Genomic DNA, 19,629 nt, shown 5'->3' with positions numbered 1-19,629 from the left:
TCTTCATATGAATATTTATTTCATATGAATATTTGTTGTGATAAAATATAATGTGTGGTTCAGAATAAGTGTTTCTGTTTTCTTTGTTCAGTGTGTGTGGTTACCTTTGGCCTTCACCCAACTGAGGGACACCCAGGAGTCAGGATATCCCCCTCACCTTTAGGAGACAATCCCTTGCTCCTCCCATGCACCTTAAAAAACTCCCAGGGCTGTTTTGCACTGGACTGGCCACTATTTGCCACCACAGCCACTTGTGTCACTACTCCAGGCAGCAAGCAGTCCTGGAAAGCAATGCAGTTTAAAGTGGAGCTGCCATCTGTTCCTCCACCGGAGCAGAGGCCATGTCTCACATAACATGCATGTTGATGTAAAAGAGGAAGCCAAAATCTGCACTGCCAATCTGAACGGGCTTGACAGACCAGGGCTGTTCAATGGTTTTTAAATTTAAATATTAGGTCAATGGACTTGTACTTTTATTGAACCTTTCTATGCACCCATTCACAGACACACTCCCACAGATGGAAGCAAATCATTCACACACACTGAGAGCAACTTGGGGGCTCAGTGTCTTGCCCAAGGACACATGTCACTAAGCCACACACAATGGCTCGCTTCTCTTGTTCTTGTTCCTCTGCCAGTGTGACGCAGGAGCACAAACAGTTTTTCAACAGCTCTCTCTAAACTGAACAAATGCAGTCAGGTGAACTAAGTAGCCTGCTTAACAGTGTGCACTCGGAGTTAAAGCCCTACAGATGCACACAAGGAGAAGAAATAGGTCACTGCCTGCACTTTGTAAACCAACTGCTGCTTGATCTGATGCAACAGTGTGAGTTTCACTACACTTCACTTTATTACCTGCTTACTAAAGCACAAAAATGATAAAACTGAAGGGATTACAACCCATTTATGAAGCGCAGTCAGTAATTATTATCCTGACTCTGACACTTCTAACTCATTTTTTCAGCCACATTTCCTTTATGCCATGACAATAATAATACTATGATTAGAAAAACACACCAAACACACATTATACAGGAGACAAAACAAAGTTAGTTACGAATTAAAAACCTGTATTGTGCAGACAATAAATAGCGCTTACAAAGAGATTTTGTCTTGTACACAGACAAGGTTTCTGTTTAAGAACATTTACACTGTCAATATGAAACTCATCATCAACTGAATCAGAGACTCAGACACAGTTCGGGGATGTGACTACTGATACTGGAATGGGACTGGTCGACTCAGTCACATGCACATTTCCCCCCGTGGCATCAAAAACAACATCTTTCCCAAAAAAAGGTCTGTTTACAAAAGGAAGTCTCTGGTTGTCTATGGCGAACACATGACCTTGATTCTTCCCGTGACAAGGTGAAGTGAGGGGTAAGAAGATGTTCCTCTGAGCAGAAGTGGAGCTTTGCTGCATGCGCCTCCATCCGCCAACAGCTCCATTTCTAGAGACATAGCCTCCAAGGTTCGCTGGACCCAAATATCAGGACACCCACTGACTGTGCGACGAGGCGCTGGAAGACTCCATGCAAGGTCTTCACTCACAGAACCACATATCAGCAACTCTTCACAGAAGAATCCTTGCTAAGGCCGGTGGAACCTGCAGAGGGAAAAGGAAGAAAAGCATGAAATAAAGTTTCACACACTGGGGTTTCATCAGTCAAGTCTCCTATTATTAGCCCAGCAGACAGTGCCCTTAAAAACAGCCAATGACCTCTCCTCAAAAATGGGGTCTTGCGTAAGCACAGCCTGAGCAATTTTTTTTCTTTTTTTTTTTTTTGCTGCAGACATTCTTGGCATAAACAAAAGGTAAGATAAACATATGAGAACATTTATTATAGCAGAGAAGTGGTGCAAAAGGGTGCAGCTTTACCATCTCAAGAGGCCTGGCTGGAGCTAAATTTAAGCCCTGCTCTTGCAGGGTGTGCTCTCATTGATGTGAAACTGTTGGATAAGGCACCTTTGACTCTTTGCTCATGTCACACTGACCCTCCCAGACATCATCTGCTAACAACAGAGCAGACAGACAGACAGAGCAAAAAACGTAAGTATGCCAGCTCACACTTACCTTGTCAGATGCTTGCTTGAAGAATGAACTTCCATCTCATTACTTTTAAACTCATTCAGCTCCTTCCGTATCGCTGCCTGCGGAACAAAAGTAACATCAAGCATAAGCCCAGGTGTGTCTCCTCATACACAGATGCTCAGGTGCTGAAGCGCAAATGAGGATGCGATAAAAAATTGACAGCTGCTGTTCAGGTGCAGATTATATAAGCTTAACTGGATTTTACTGTATGTAGAAGTGGATGATGACTTCATGCAGCACAAACATTAACCCATTTTCAAACCCTCAATTAAAGTATGTGGCAGCCAGCGCATGTTCATTATGAGAGGCAGAGTTTCTGCAGGGCTCACTGAGTTAAGTTTAAGACTTTTTAATACCACACATAATGCAGTCTGATATCTGATCTTTCCACCCAAAGTATGGAGATGTGATGCAAAACCAGCAGGAACCATGTGACCTCCACTATATGGACAAAAGCATTAGGACACCTGACCATTACACCAACAGGGACATTAATGATATTTCATTCAAATACATAGACTGTAATATGGAGCTGGTCCCCCCTTTGCAGCTATAACAGCTTCCACTCTTCTTTGAAGGTTTTCCACAAGATTCTGGAGTGTTTCTGTGGGACTGTGTGCCCATTCATTCTGTAGAGCATTTATGACCTCAGGCACTGATATTGGACGAGAAGGACCTGGCTCACAATCTCCATTCCAGTTCATTCCAAAGGTGTTCTATGGGGTTGAGGTCAGGGCTCTGTGTGGGCCAGTAAAGTTTTTATACACTAAATTCAGCCAACCATGTCTTTATGAACCTTGCTTTGTGCACTGTCTCACAGTCATGTTGGAATAGAAAAGGGCCTTCTCCAAACTGAACACGTTTCCGCTGCTCCACAGTCCAGTGGCGGTGTGCTTTACACCACTCTGTCTGATTCTTGGATATGTGGCTTCACATGTCCCAACTTACTGAGCAGATGAGTGAAATTTTACTAGATGGGCCCGTTAGCCCTAATGGGCTGTTTGGGCCTTGCCTCCAGGAAGCAGTCTCTCACCTGCAACAAACATCTGAAGAGGCAGACGGAATGAGAAGGCTCACTTCCTGGGACTGCTTGCATCCTCAGCCTCCCCAAGGGTCGCACTTCAGGCAGAGGTGCCCAACAGCCAGCGCTGTGGTGGCTGTCTCCCAGCCAGCGGCTTACTTGGCTTCATCGTTATGTGCACTTACGTGGTTCAGGACACCGGGGATGGCATTTGCTGTTGTTGGTCCTCTTCGCCTTTTTTGCTTAAGCATCTGGGCTGTTACTGTGGCTGTCTTATTACAAAGGCAGCATCCTATCACAGTACCACGCTTAAAGTCACTGAGCTCCTCAGAACGAACCATTTTATTTCACAAATGTTGGATTAGATTATTATTTTTTACTCTTTTAAATGTAATTCAAGACCTCTTGTTGTTTTTGTTCAAGTGATTGATTTCAGTGCTATTTAACAATTTTCAAGACCTGCTCACACAGGTCTACTTCACAAAACATGGACACCAAACAAAATTTCAGAGCTATTTTATAATTAAAAGAGTCAGTGTTCGTGATGTGATTGTAGAAGCCCCAGAGTGTTGCATCTGACAGCTACCTTGTCAGCAGCTGACAGCCTGGTCCAGGGCTTGTCAGCTCGCCTGTCATAGTCCTGAGCTTTGGCCACTTCTACATAGTCACTGAAACGAATCAGGATCTTCCTGTCCCGCAGCTCGTCCACCGTCGGCCGCTGGTTCAACTGAAAAATAAACACCACGGTCAGCAGAGGGGCACATTAGCATATCAACGCATCCAGAGAGACTGATGATAGAACTCAGTATTAAAAACAACAACAGCAGGTTGGGTATGAAGTTTGGGCCTTGACTGGTTGACAGTCAATGTGAATTCCTGTGTGTTGGTCAAATGTGGGATTAAAATGATGAAATAGCCATCTACCTTTCTGTTGAGCCGCTGTTTGATTTCCCTCTTCTCCTCCTGTTCTGTCTGGTCATTTCTCTCTGTTGACAAAACAGATAGATACTATAACCAAAAAGTCAAGATCCTTTGGTTACATTGACTATGCCTCCATGACGATGGAGATCAAATGGGAAACAATTTAATCAGAAACATTTAGCCTTTCTGGAGGCCCCTCAGTCAGGCCAAGACACTGCCACTGTCCTTTTCATGAGCAGCCTTGGGGAGTAACAGAATATATGGAATGGAGTTACATATTTAGGATGCAGAAAAAAGGTAACCGTATGGCTACAAAGAAAAAAGATGTAATCCGAATACATTTAGTAAAAATGAGGATTATATTACAATTTTAAGTACAGTAAAGGACGATGTACCGCCATGCACATGCTCACATGCTATAACACTTCTCACAACACCAATGAAACCATAGCTCTTGCATGTCTTGTGTCAAAACTGGTTTCCTCCTCAAGATGTTTCCCCTAACCTGAATCCAACCTTATGATAACTCTAACCACTGAGGTGAGTGTGAATGGCATACTTAACAAAGTACATTTAAATTAAATGCACATAATAAACATTACTGCTATTAAAGTAAACACACATTATTCATGCATAACAAAGAAAGGAACAGCTAGACAGACAATTCATAAACCTAATCATAAACCATCTGATCTGTTTAACAGGTAATTTGTAATTGTATCAGAATACACTTTTAAAGAAAGCACCCCAGTCCCGTTCTTGAGGTTGGGCAGATGATGAAGTCTTTGATTAACAGAGGTGATATGTGTGGTCTTCCTCACAATCAATAGTCCTTATTGAGCCTGTGTCTGTGCTGAGGGCAGGAGGGCATGAGCTGTGACTTCAACTCTCAGCAGTTAGAGAGTAAGACAGAGGCTGATTAGAGCACTAAGAGGATTTATGTTTATTAGCTACAGCAGAAAGATCACTAAATTCCACTTTAATTAGTTTTGCCTTTAAACTTAAAGATGTGGCTGTCACTGTTGGAGTATATTTCACTATATGGATGGGCGCTGTGCAACAGGAGCACGATTCAGTCGTTTGCCTTTTTAGAAGAGGCTTTTAGTTTGTCAGCGGATGTGTTGAGGATGTGTGTCCTGATTTCAGAGGGTTGTGTTTATCTTGAACACATGTTCCCGTGCAGAGAGAAACAGGGCCAGTGATGAAACAGGCAGCTGCTCTGAGCTCACAGGTGGCCCGTCTCAGCTGGGACACACACTTCACTACAAATGTGGGATTTCATTCCTCACATGGCTGTTTCATAATTGTTCTGTACTTTCAGGAACAACGAGGCTCGTTTCAGTCTGAAGTGTTACAATCTGACACCTTTAACTGAGAAAGTGAAATGAGTTTTATGAATAAAACAGCGTCATTTTTTGGAACAATGAGCTAACGTAATTTTAATGAGTAGTAAACATCCCACTGGGGAAGATACGGTACAGTACAGTCTGGACTATTGAGAGATTAAGCCCTTATAGAACCACAACAGAGGAACATTACAGTCATTGGCAAATTTACTCACAAAATAAAAATAATAATTTGTCCACAATGTCCATATTTAAGTTTTCTGGCAAAGAAAAAGGGAGGTATAACTAGTAACTGTTTCATTACTGACTAATGAAACCTTACTTAAAAAGTCAATTACAACTCCCAAGAGCGGAGATTTTGTTTTCCAAAACCCGAAACTATTCTCTTTACAGTGATTCAAAAAGCAGGAAAGTCTCACGTTTAAGAAGCTTTTAACAGAGTATATTTGAAGATTTTCAAGTATTCATTTTAAAAAGTTACACTGATTGTTCATGTATTGTTTGATTATTAACCTTAATAAAATATTTGATTGTTAAAAAGTTTCCCCAATCCTTAATTAAGTGAATACTATATGTAGCCAACTGTAAATACAATCCCCAGTAGTAAATAAATACAAACCAATCTCTACTATTACTACTAATCATTAATAATGCACTTTTTAAAAAAAGAGACATTTAATGCACGTTTTATTTTGAGCCCACAAGCCGCTGTTGGCCACACTGAACAGCTATAGGGTCCACAGGGTTTTTCAAATTAAATGTGGCTACTGGATAAAAATAACGACCAATCCTTGTCTATAAACCTCCATCGATACTTACGCTTCAGGATGTTCCGACTCTCCAGCTCCTCCACCGCCGGCCTCTGGCTCAGCCTCCTGCGGAAAAACACCAAAATTACGTTCTGGACCATCTTAACGCCTACGTTGCTGGGGGTTTTCTCTTCAACCCCTTAGCACAAAGTCTTTACGTTGCTACTAGCACTCTGGACGCTTGAGCCGGTGTGCACAGCACCGAGATCCGCACATCCAAAACGCAAACACCGCGTCCCACCTCGGCTTCAAAAGGCGTCCTCTTTTGGTATTATAACATATGAGGCTCCACATTAGGAAAAAGTAAGACTGCGCGTTTTATAGCAACCTGTCAAAGCCAGTTCAACAGAGAATAAGAGACTTTCCTTTAAAAAACCAACTAGGTTTGAATGTTCCAGGAGTTTTGGGAGAGGCGCGTAGGTTGTAATCCCTGCGTGTGGCCGCGCTGTGCGGGACCATGCGCGCTCTGCGCTTTGACTGGAGTGAGTGGTGCAGCACCGCCTGCCTCCTTCACCACATGCACTCTTACTAATGCACTCTTACTAATGCGAAGGGGTGGGACTGAGGAGATTCCCAATGCAACACGCACAACACACAAACCTACTGCAACAAAGGGAGCAGCTTGAGTAATGTAGTAGGACAACTTTCTCAAGAAAACACAACGAGGCTCATTGGAAGATGAACCCATCCTCAGGCATTCTGTATCAGAAACACAAATGCGCTGTGTACAGAGACTAGGGCTGCAAATGATTATGTTTATCAAGTATTAAGTCTGCCAGTTTTTCCTTTAATTATTCAGCAGATTAAATGTAAAAAAACAATTATGAAAAATGACCACCAGCATTTCCAAGGATCCAAGTTGTTGTTGAGACCAATGATATTTAAATGACAACAATGTAAAAAAAGAGCAGTTTTGCTTGATGAGTAAGTGAAATTATTATGGATAACCAAAATTGCTCACTTAACATCATGGTGAAATTAATGCAGTCATGTGGACAGTTTAAAGCAACAGTGTTGCTCATACTTTTCTAAACTGCAGTACAGTAGTAGCAGTATGTGCTAATTGAATGCAGCCTACCTGAGATGGTCTGGCTAAACCAGATTTTGCGTGTCAGTTCTCTGCATTCCACTGTTAGGTATTTTTAGTCAGATAGATATTGGTTAGGTACTTTATGTATTAGAAATGTTTAGTGGAGATAGGATGTCTAGTTAGACTGTTAAATGCTTAGGCATGCTTATGAGTTTCTACAGGGTACATCTGGTCAAGGATAACTAGAGAGAAGAGTTGATGACTGTCAGCAGACAGGGTGTTTAATATTATTATTATGACGTGTATAACTGTAGCCTTAGCCATAATATGTTCTTATGTTTAAGTCACGACATGTACTAGAGGTTGCAAAGCTGGTGAGAGAGATACGTCTCGGTTGACGTTTCTGTGTAGTATGGGGCTAGCCCAACCGAGGTGATAAAATGTATAGGCCTGGTGGGATCAGGGTCTTCCATCTTACATCTGCCTGCGTGCAGTTTGGAGGTGCAAGATACCTGAGCATGTAATGTTAATTTTACCTGTGATCCTTTGAATAAATCAGCACTGTTTTGAAGTTACTTGGACTGTCTCGTCTCTCAGAGTTAGCATGGTAAGATGGACCAAAATAGTTCTACAACACCACATAACTTGAATTTTAGGATTCCTCATAAGACTTTCCAAGATGAATCCCAGCCACATCCACATGGACAAAACTAATATGAATGATTTAACGATGCATGTACTGCACCTTGAAGGTTGATAGCTTAAGTTCCTGTACCAAGCAAGAAAGAACAAACAAGGAAAATAATGTTTTATGGGACTTTACATTGACTTAAACTGGGGGGATTCTGTCTTTCTCATGGGGAACTGGTCCTCAACATGTAAATCACTAATATTTAGGGAGGCGACTTGGTTTAAGGTTAGGGTAAGGTTAAATTTAGGGTTAAGATAAGGGTAAGGGTTAGTGGTAGGTGAATGGTTATAGTTAAGGTTAGGGTAAGGCTCCAGGAAATTAAGGTAAGTCAATATAAAGTACCCAGAAGCAATGAAAACAATCACCCCATAAAAAGCCTCTTGAAAATTTTGATCTACAAATACAAAACACAGTCACCATTATTTGGTCAATACTGAGTTAGGACCTGAATCTGACTTTCACAAGTTGAGACAGCAAGCTAAAGCTAGCTGGTGAAATAGCACATAAGGAAGCTTTCTGCAGCTAAAACTAAATTGCTGAGTTTCCCTAGTTGTTATTTGTTGATAAAAATTATAGTTTTGATGAACCAACACCTTGGTAATACACTATAATGCAACTCAGTGAGGCATTAGCTATTGTAAATCCAATTATGTTGAAGAAAAACCTAGCTAAACCCCAGCTAAACTACTTTTCAACTACTGTACATACTTAAAGCTAATAACATTCTTTTATTATAGTTATTTCAGTGTGCTCAGTGACACCTAGCAAACCTGAGAGTTAATCCAGCTCTGAACTAAATATTCCAAATAAAGTTTATTTTCAGGTTCAAATGTACAAGAAGGTCAAAAGACCCCATTTTATTTGAAGATACTGCAGTTTTTCTGACTATTCCATGAAAATTATCAAAAGACAATATGTGCAGTTTTTAGTTATTATGTAGGCTTCACTTCAGTTATGTCAGGGGGTAAAATAATCTCCATACAATGGCAAAAAGTGAACTAGTGCTCTTTGCCCTTGTAGGGCAGAACTGATGACAAGCCAGTTATCCAAAGGAATAAAAATGCAGATCCAGTTACTATAGATGCACTGCTGTGATGCAAAGTGTTGCTGAACACAGTAGGAGTGCACAAAAACACAGGTTGATAGAGACAATCAGTCAAAAGTTACTGGAGGAAAAAACTGAAAAAGAGTGGCTCCACTTCCATAATTGATCAGATCACAATGTATTCACACTCTAACTGCAGGGAGATGAAACAGCAGCAGGGGCAGTCCACAGGTGACTGGGAGAGCACAAAATTTGATCAGATGTGGTTCTGCTCAGCTCAGGAGCTTAAAGTGCTGAATGAGAGTGACATTTTCTAGGAACACTGTGTCTTTTTCAGAGCAGGACAACCCCTCATCATCCAAATTATTAGGGTGGGCAGACAGTCTGTGTTCCCAGCAGGGCAAACTGGCATCATTTTTAAATTGTCAAAGTTATCCCTGAAGTTCTTACTGTCCCCTGCAACAGTTCTTCCCAAGACTAGTAAGAATAAATGTGAGATCTTGCCATAGGCTTTACAATGACTTTTCATAGTATAATCTTGGAAACCACAAAACATTTTACAGACACACTTAAACATTGTCTTTGTATTATTTTTAACAAACAATTTTCTAATGCTGTGAATGATTTTTTAAATATCTGTAGTCCTGCATTGTTTGCATTCATAGGTAAATCCCATTTCCCTTATTCCTTGCTCCTCAATTGATTTGCAAGTCGTTCCGGTCCACCACCTTGAAGGATGTACCAAAGCTCTTATTCCTGCTCTGAGGAGTGAGGAGGCTGCCTGGAATGTTTTGTGTGGGCATTGGATCAGTGTTACCAGGCACTCAGTATTAAAGGAGCTGGTTCGTGATCAGGCCCAAAAACACTGGATGATGGCATCCCTACTACTAGTGATCATAAACTGCTCAGGGTACCTTTAACTGCTGATCTGTTGTAGAAGGTGAACGCTAGTCTCTGACATGAGAGTCAGATGGTGGCATCTAGAACACAGAGGCTGGGCATACTGTATGTCAGTGGTTTTCATACCATAAGCTGAAATCTCAAGGCACACCTGCATTCAAGTCTATGGTTGTAGGTTTGGTCTCAACATTGGTAGGGAAAACCCCCCTGCCCTGAACCTACCCCTTAAGCTCCCCCTCCACTCTGTGAATTACAGCATCACCTGAAGCACTGAAGATGCATGTGTTCCCTTATCAGCTCAGAGTGTAGGGACATGTCCCTACCAATATTTTGGGAGGACAGAAATGTCCCTACCAATATTTGAGCAAACCCATGCATATTATTTTTGGAGTGAAGTCATATTAAATCATTCTGATGTGCCTGACTGACTGAAAGGGAGGTGGTGATCTAAAGCTCATGTTACATACAAATGTGACAGAGGAGGTGATAGCTGTTGGTCAGTGTGCTGACAACAGTATGTTATAGCGGCTGATTCCAGTAAAGTTGGAAAGATTCACAGATCTGAAGTTTCCTGTTCAATAGCAAAACGTTGCTAAAATACAAACGACGGCTTCATAGACAACGAGCTACAAGCTATTTTTTATCAAAACAAGCCGTCCTCTGCTCCAGACAAATAACACTGGTTTCAATGTGCAGCCAGCTGTGAGACGAGTGCACAGGGACCGTCTACAAAGTGCAACACTTGGGAACCACGGCTATATGTCATGTGATGCAGAACTGTCCAGCACAAACATGATTACTAAGGATACTGGCCTGGCTTTCATTCAAAAGTCTTACAATTTTGAAAGCATGTTATAATACTTCTCTGATGACAAATATATAATTTTCTAACCAATATAATAACCTAATTTAGATTTCACTTTATATGAGTTGAGCACACACTATGACAAAGACTAAAGAATTTTATAAGCTGCAACATTTTGTATACCCCCTGAAAATAATGACAGGGTGAATGGCACCAAGAATGCATATTTAAAATAAGCTTCCTGTCCTGTGATAGCTTCAGCCATGACTGGGGCAAGCCTTACAAAACAGGACCACAGACAGGGTGATACTGGAAGCTGAGGAGAGTCGATGTGCTAAAAGGAGCAGAGCTATAGTAGGATGTAAAAACAACATCCAAATACCACAGAAACAAGAGTGAGTCAGCTTGTCTCTTTTTTACCAAACAATCCTAATGGGCCTTTAGTCACAGCCTCCTGCAGCGATTTGCTCTTCACAAGTACTCACCCACTCTGTTTGGTCAGAGGTTAAAGTTTGGTGTTTGTTAGAGAACTCACCAGCATGTCAAAACAATGAACTGCCTCTGAGAGCAGGGGCTGATGGGAATGTCAGGCCATGAAAAGTGGAGGAGAATGAGATGAGTCAGGCGCTACGGGCCGGGCAGCAGCCAGTTACTACCAACTGAGGTGTGTCCTAATCCCTTGGTCCCTTCCCTTCAGTTACAGAGCCTGAGGACAGGAGGAGCATGGTTGGATGTGGAATGAGCCTAGGACGGCCAAGGGGAAAGAGGGGGCAGAGGAAAAGCAGGAAGCTCATTGTTTATGTAACTTGGTTGTGTTGAAATATTGACCTGGTTGTTTCCCAGTTACTAGGTCACATGAGTATGAAAGCCTGTCACTCTGATGGTAAATTTGCTTGGATATATATTTCTGGAATTGCCTGATACTCTAATGCACCCATTGCTAAATTTAAAGTGTTGAAAAAGACTTTGTAAATTAGTCAAGAGTCTTCCAAATACCTTTTAACTCCCTCTGATCAAAAGTTCACTGTGCTATTGATGAGGAATAAAGGATACATATTCAAAGACTGAGACATGAAACCAAGGATCAATTCTTTATCTAGCCCTTTGTTTGTGTCTGAGTTGGCAGACCTGTGCTAAAGGGTTTGCCCTTTTGTCCACAGATCAAGTGGGGGATCATGTCTGGCTTTTGAACAACCTGCTGGGAGCACAGCATGGAGGTTGCAACTTCAAATACAGTGGGATGGTCCCACTGTGAATGATATAGGTTACTGTACATAGGCAATAAACTTTGTGGGTGAGGAGGCTCTGTCAACCAAGGCACATATCCATTGTACAGAGTATTATTTTAAGAGCCTACAACCATGCTAGCAGCTCTTTGAGGCTATGGCCTTAGTCAAAGTGGAGGTACTGTATGTCAGTGATTTGGATGGGTGAGGGAATACTTTTGGTACAACTAGCAACTAACAACTAAAACTAGAATAAATAAATAAAATAAAAACACAGGCAGTTGGGCTAATTACATCACAATGTAACCAGCTCACACAGGTCACCCTGGGTCAGGTGCACATTCAGTGGAACGTTACCTTAGCCACAGAGAGAAAATACAAAAAAACAAAAAACAAGTGAATTTGCTAAAGTATTTCAAGCCGCAGCAGAGCAAAGCTAGTCAGAAATCAGAAGCTAAACAGGCTGAGCTGGACCCAGTTATAAAGCCTACAACTGCTAATGAAACTCTTAGTACAAACCAGGCTGATGCTGAGGTCATGGATTTCCAAGCAAAGCATGGACTAGCATGAAAGAGGACTCCTCCCCATGACTACATTATGGGCTATTTTAAATAACTGAAGGTAAGAACATGTTTATTTAATGTTACTGCATTGTGCTTTAAACTAGTTGCTGTAATACTCTTAGATTTACTCTGTATATTCTTAATGTGCAGTGGAGTAATAAGGCCCCAAATATGATGTCACGCTTACTACTGATTGAAAGGATTAGAGGCCGTAGCCTAATGTCCTAATGTATTTAGCATCACTCACACTTGACATTTGTACTTGCAAATGTGTGTTCCTATGTGATTTATTGATTGCTACAAACATACAACAAATAATTTGTAAAACAGAAAGGATGAAACAGACTACGCTCATATTCAGCATTGTTAGCATTACTAAAGTTGATAGGATTCATCCTCTGGGGACCTTGAATATCTGCACCAGATGTAATGATAATTCTTCTAATAGTTGTCAAGATGTTTCACTCAGAATCAAATGTGTCAACGGAAAAACTCAACGAATCAGCAATGCCAATAGGACATTTCCTCTGGGGACAACGACATTCTGGACAAAAAAATTCATGACAATCCATCCTGGAGTTGTTCAGATATTTAAATCTAGACCAAAGTGTTTGACCAGCCAATCGCCCCATAGACCAATATTGCGTTCTCTAAAGCCACGCCTTTACTATAGCTAGAAACAGTCTATATTATGTCTTATTGTTTCAAAGTACACCGACTCCCAGAACGACTCAACAAACATTGATTACCTAAGACAATGGAAATCAATTTGTCAATATAGCTGCATAATCTATTTAAAAATCGATTTCTGATTCAGTTTGCAGAACAGTCTTGTAGTTAACTTGGAGGCTAGAATCGATGCTGGAGATGGACAATGACCAGACTGGGAGAACACATACATCCTAGTGATTTGTTTATTAATTGGCTGAGAAATGGAACAATGGGTGACAAGCAAACAGAATTAGCCACATACTGTATGTCACAGGTCACCTCTCTGATTACTGGTGATCTAACCCTTATTTGGCATGAGGCTCGAAAGGAGAGAAAAACAACCAGTATTCACTGTGTGGGTGCTGAGGCTTTGAGACTTTTGACATTTCAATTAGAGGGTGCTCGCAGCTAGCTCCCCTGAAAAAAGCCATTGTATAACATTAATTACTGCATGTGGGACTGGTTGGTGCACAGTGGTGACAGCATGTAATTTCAGGATTTGCTTCATGCCATATATGACCAGGCTGTGTCATCCTGTGCTTACGTCTCTCCAACTGTTTTACAATATCTGCCAACCCCAGTCCTGTAATTGGATTGATGCCCAGCCGTGATGCTGCTCGCTACAAAGGCACAAATAGATATGAAAGAGAAACAATCTCCAAGTAAAACCACAGAGACAAGAACTAGGCACTGTCCTCATTATTTTAACCCTCAGCTGAATACAGACACATTCTCACCTATAGAGATGGGTGAAGGTGGGTAGGTCAAAAGGTTTCCAACATACAGCTAAATTACACACTGCTCTTAGACATAGAATAACAGACTTAAAATTCATTACCAAGAATAGCAGCACACTGTGACAAAACACACACATACACTAATGGAAAAACAAAAAAATAAAAATAGAAAAGTGATGTAAATCACTCCCTAATGCACTGACAGCAGGCTGCCAATTCTCTCCAAAGAAGAGCGGCCAGTCAGCGTCAGACCACCTGTTTCTATCCAACTAAGTTACCTACAGTATAGGGAAGGTAAGGAACAGCGGAAGACACACTGATGTTGCCACTTTCAGACAAAGAAATACATTTTCTCACATTCAGCTGAGTGTTAGAGCATCAGTGTTTACCTTTTATTTAATATAGCTGCTGTTATGCCTTCTGGCACCTGCTAGTTTAAATAAAATAATAAATAACAATGAAATAATAACAATAACAATAATCAATTTGAGAATATTGTTTCCAATTAAATAATTAAGTAGATATAATTTTATGGTTATAAAAACTGAATATTTTACTTCAGGGTTAAAATTTATTTGTGTAACTCTTAAAGAAAAAATCTACACAAATGGTGAATTGAATTCATAAGCAATAAAACACACCCTGGCCTAGTTTAATACACCAAAGGGTTTTGATGTTCCAGTCTCACTTGGTCTGACTCTTTATGGCTCATTATGACCCTGTTGCTACTGTTACACTATGCTGTAGATTTTGCCATTATGCTGTAGTTACTATTGCACTGACTAGCTTTCACACATCAACCATAAAACATAATTTTACTATCAGTCAGTAGTAACAGTTATGACATTCAGAAGACAGAGGTGTTATAATGTGGCAAAATAAAAACTGATGTTTTGGTATGTAATGCTAGGTCAAAAAGAAACACATCATTACGGCATGAACAATATCTTAATATAATAAGAACATTTTTAAGAAACAGCAACTTTTATTAATTTCATTTTTCTGTCACAGCAGCAGCATTTGGCTTCTCTAGTTTGCACCAGCTTCCTTCTTCCTCTAAAGTCGTAGCAGCAGAAGACAATGCTGGGCAACAGAAGGCACCTATTGTCACCCTCACCATGTGACTCCTAAAAAAATGCTTCAGGTAACAAATCTGTACTTTTCATTGGTTAAACACCTGCTTACACATACATACATAAAAAGAATACATAAAAGAAAATGAAGTGAGACACTCTTAGCCTGCACAGGGTAAAATGGCTATTGGTTTTGTTTAGATGCTGAAGTTACTCTTTCCAGCCTACAGGTAGCGCAGTCTTGGACTACTGCTCTGAGACTACTGGCGCCACTGGGCCTGGTTTTTACATCAGATATACTATGTATCCTCCTTAATTAATTCAATTTTGTGTTCCAAACAGGCCAAGTCTTTTCGGTATCAGACATGACTGAACAAAGCTCTTGTTTCTGGATTTTGTCAAAGTGATCACTTGCCTAGCTGAGTCTTCTTTTCCACAGGAGGGAACAGGGGGAAAGAATGAAAGGGAAGCCCAAGCACAGTATACAATACATTAATATTTCATCTCAGGTGGAAACAATTATGAAGCTGAAAATATTCTCTGCAGCTCCCACAAGTAAGAGCAGCCTATTTCCATCTGACAGCCTTTGTTGCCTAGAACATGCTATTGTGTTGAATACAGCTGATAGTGATACCATTTTAAAGGAAAGTGAATGAAAAGAGGATTGAAGATCCACACCTAAGTTGCTGAAATGATCAGTACAGCTTAAACCTCCCTTTGTTCTGAAACGTCTGGACTTAATGGAGAAGTCATTGGCCAAACATGGAACATTTATGTGAGTACATAAAATTATTTTCTACTAAATCTAACTGTTGAGATTTCAGTGGCTCTAAACCGATAAAACACCAGCAAGCTGGTCTTAGACCCCCTGCATTGGGATTGCAGTATTGTAGTCAGCTGCTGTGTGGCCAGTTCAATACTGACTTATTTATAGCAGGACAGCAGCTGTGGTTAGCGGCTCTGTGCTGCTCCACAGAGTCAGGTGGAGTGTCAGCAGAAGTTGGTCTATGTGCCATAAATATCCAGTTATTGGTTCATTCATGGCTTAGCGGACTGACGCAAATACTGAAGAGACTCCTGTCACCACCACTGCTCTATCTTCCTTCCTCTACATTTACCATCACTCCAGTCACTTTCTGCCTTATTAATACCTCAGACTTGTGTAGACCTGAGGCAGACCTGGTAGCACAAACAATCTTGTTAGCTGAGTTAATGAGCATGGCCAAAGAGGTTTCTTCCTGCACAAAATGGGCTAACTGTAAATTTGAATTGCAAAGGTGCAGTAGGAACAGTAAAAAGGCAACAGTGACATGAGTCTAATTCATAAACATAATAAAGCAATAATTCTGTCCAGTCCATGTTTGGAGTTGTGTGTGGAATGGATCAGATTTCTGTTTTTTTTGTGTTGTTCCAATGCAATCAAAAGAAATAAACAAGAGAATACCAAAGAATTTGTGACTGCAACAGTTTTCTGGGAGAAGTGCTGTGTTATCTGACAGAAATGCAGGGGGGCCAATATTTTTGGCCATGACTGTATAACGTAGTTGCACAGACAGGGCAGGAGGGGCAAGGAGGAGCAGAGGGAGAGGAGGAGGGGTTACCACGAGTTCGTTTCAATTCTCACTCACTCTTTAACGGTCGGAAGGCAGAGCTGCTTTAACTACTGTAAACAGCTTACTTTGAGATTTTGATAAGTTGATGCTTTATGTCTAAACTGAACTTCTAAGTAAGGGCGAATCTGATTGGCCACCACTGGTGCCACCCCTGCAGAGTCAAAATGTGATGCTGGTCAGTGTTAACGAATGAAAAATGAAAACAAATGACAAATTGTTGCCTGAAATACAACTAACATTTTCTGGTGCTTTATAATTGATATTGTTTAAATTAGTTTTCCTTTATATGATGCATGCAGCATGATATTTGTATTCATTCATTTCTCCAGTTGTGTTGTTGTGAACTACTTGGGGTGATTCTCCTTGGTGGGTGGGGTGACACTGTTCAGTAGCAATGTCCCCAGCTGGGAGCGGGGTGACACTCTTCAGTAGCAATGTCCCCAGCTGGGAGCAAACAAGGGGCACAACCAAAGTTATTTCACTGTATCTCACTTTTAATCTTATACATATATCTTGCTAATCTTGAATGCTATAGTGTATTCACATTATCAATAGCAGCCTGATAGCATCCACACTGTGATTTTCTAGTTCATACTTGTTTTGTTCTCTAAGACGACCCCACCCCCAGGTCTGCTTTCACACAGTTCTGTGCCCAAGCACATTTGCATATGTACACAGCACGATACAGTAGGTGGCAGTGTGCATGTCCTTGGTTTGCAATCCACCAAGAAGAAGAAAGAGCCACTTGTGTCAACAACTGGGTGACATTTATTTCAGTTCCTTGCGGACAATGGAGTCAGCCTTGTTACTGTGGATGTTTTTATTATTTTTGAGAGGGAAACAATGACCAGTATGCAGTTGTCTTTGCATGTTTTTGTCTGCCCAAACTTCAAGCAAGCATTTCACTCCTTCGTAACGCCACAGAGATCCTATTCGTAGGCCTATTCTTTTTGTTCTAGGAGCATTGTTCCGGTGCATTCCGGCCACAGAGATCCTATTCATAGGCCTATTCTTTTTGCTCTAGGAGCATTGTTCCGGTGCATTCCGGCACCTTTGGATATAGTCAGTTCTGCTGCCTAAAGGCTTGATCACATTTTCAATAAATTAATGCAGATTTTTTTTAACTTGACCTGAACCTCACCTCCAAATCTGAGCCAATGACCAATGGTAAGCCATATTGGCTGTGTTGACCTTTGAGGGGACAGAGAGCTGTAATGAATGACACTGTTGTATTTTACTGTATTATCTGTGTTGCTAGCTTCACTTGTACTTCCTGTGTTAGAGTAAAAAAATCGTTCCACAAAACAGCAACTGTTTGCTGATTTGCCAGTTATGAAATAGGAGTCAGTGGTGCAACCACATCATTTGAATCAACACTGTGGACTTATGGTCCTGTTCTCAACCAACCTCAGCTAAAAACTATGCTAAAAGACCATTAGCAAGCTGCTTTGCCTCAAGAAATGCCCTCATCAATAGCTTCTTAGAGAAAGAAGTGGTGAATAGTGATGTGCAAAACAGGAGGAGTGAACAGAACAGTAGAGATAAAACTGAAAGAAACTCTGGGAGTTACTGTGGCTGGAAAGCATGTTAGCCTGCCAGCAGCAGCAGTTTTATAGACTACTGTAGTCCTGCAGGAATTGCCAGTATGTCACCAAGCCAGAGCCAAACACTATACACAAACATGCAGATGAACTTTGCTTTATGACTTCCTGTTGAGACGAGGCCTCAGTGCATAAAGTCAGATGTGCAAAAGCACAGAATGACAAGAAGTTGAAGCTCAGGCTTCATATATCATCCTGTGTTTCTCAGTGGGTTTCAGTTTAAAAACTGTCACCACTAACCGAGGTTTGAATCACACAGAGACAATTTCTGCTTCCAAGGCATGAAGCTATGTCTGTACATGTATAACAAAATTTCCAGTCTACATAAAAACACTGTAAAACACCTTCAAGCTATCTGCTTATCTTCCTTTTATATTATTCCTGCCAGATCTAGTTCCTCTCATCTCTCACTCCCTTTTCAGCCACCTCTAGGTAGGGTAACAACCAAAGGAGTTCAAAAGTTGCACTTCCAAAAATAGCAGCCACATATTTCTCGAGGGAATTGAGGGCATTGATGCTTCGGGGATTTTTACTAAGTCATCAGATGCACGATCACTACCCCCTCACAACTTCATAGAGGATCAGGCAGGCTGCAGCAAAATCTCAGCAGTGTTACAGTACAGCATAAAGGTCTTCGCTGTGCTGTTTCTACATAATGATGGGCAGAAGGAAGGCAAACTGACTGAGACATAGACAGGTCATTGATTGTGGCTGCTGCTGCGTTATTTTGCCAATGAGAGCTAAATTTGGAAACAGAGGGTTCCCTTATGGTGTTTTGGGCCAGTCCACTGCTCTGCATTGTGCTACAGAGTGCCATGATTAAGTCAGAGAAATCAATGCAGCATGCCACTGCTCTTCAGATTAACAGTGTTGCATCACAGCACAAAATACAAAAGGAGCATGGCAAACTGATGCATTGTAATTATGGGTCATTTTAAAGGTATTTTAACATTTGCTCCTATATATTTGGAACAAATAATTACAGTTGAGTGTATGCGGCTCCCTTAAATTTCACTTCTCCTGTTTACCCAGGTATGTGTCAAACAAAAACTTGTGAAAAGAGAGGAAAATGACTTTCCTAAATGCATTTCTTGCACAATATATGACTATTTTACAAGATACTCTCTGATTCGAGTAACAATAACATGCCACTGTCTCTTTGTATACCTTTACTGTACTGTAGGAACACTGTATTCCAGGAAATCCAATTACTGCAGTAATACAGACATTAGCCTTAGTGAAGCTCTGTAGAAAACTGCACATTATAGTTACACAGGTGCTTTAACATTGATGCAAAATACTTTAATAACCTTGTTTTTAGATTCCAAGGAAAAACGTTACAGTGGGGCTGATGTTAAGGCATATGCCTGTGTATGGCAAATGATGCATCATCATATCCTGGTTTTCTCCATTGGTCATGAATGTGATCCGATCTAAGTAACAAC

At 40.9% G+C, this 19,629-nt stretch overlaps 1 protein-coding gene across 2 annotated transcripts in view; it reads right to left on the bottom strand.

Moving 5' to 3' along the window:
- Positions 1-640: 640 nt before the first annotated feature.
- Positions 641-19,629, bottom strand: part of phactr3b (phosphatase and actin regulator 3b) — a 66,216-nt gene continuing 47,227 nt past the window's right edge. Inside the window, exons 9-13 of one of the 2 annotated variants that reach the window (XM_020592772.1) lie at positions 6,200-6,255; positions 4,038-4,099; positions 3,700-3,840; positions 2,075-2,151; positions 641-1,606 (exon numbers count right to left, since the gene is read on the bottom strand). In XM_020592772.1, the coding sequence (XP_020448428.1) occupies positions 1,591-1,606; positions 2,075-2,151; positions 3,700-3,840; positions 4,038-4,099; positions 6,200-6,255 (352 nt within the window). In that variant the 3' untranslated portion in view covers positions 641-1,590. The remainder of the gene's footprint in view (positions 1,607-2,074; positions 2,152-3,699; positions 3,841-4,037; positions 4,100-6,199; positions 6,256-19,629) is intronic. The other variant, XM_020592773.1, reaches the window with a different exon arrangement.

This window comes from Monopterus albus, unplaced genomic scaffold (genome assembly GCF_001952655.1).
Source record: "Monopterus albus unplaced genomic scaffold, M_albus_1.0 scaffold18.1, whole genome shotgun sequence".
Taxonomy (NCBI): Eukaryota; Metazoa; Chordata; class Actinopteri; order Synbranchiformes; family Synbranchidae; genus Monopterus; species Monopterus albus.
Note: the sequence above shows the minus strand (reverse complement) of the source record. Positions and strands in the feature narration are given on the sequence as shown.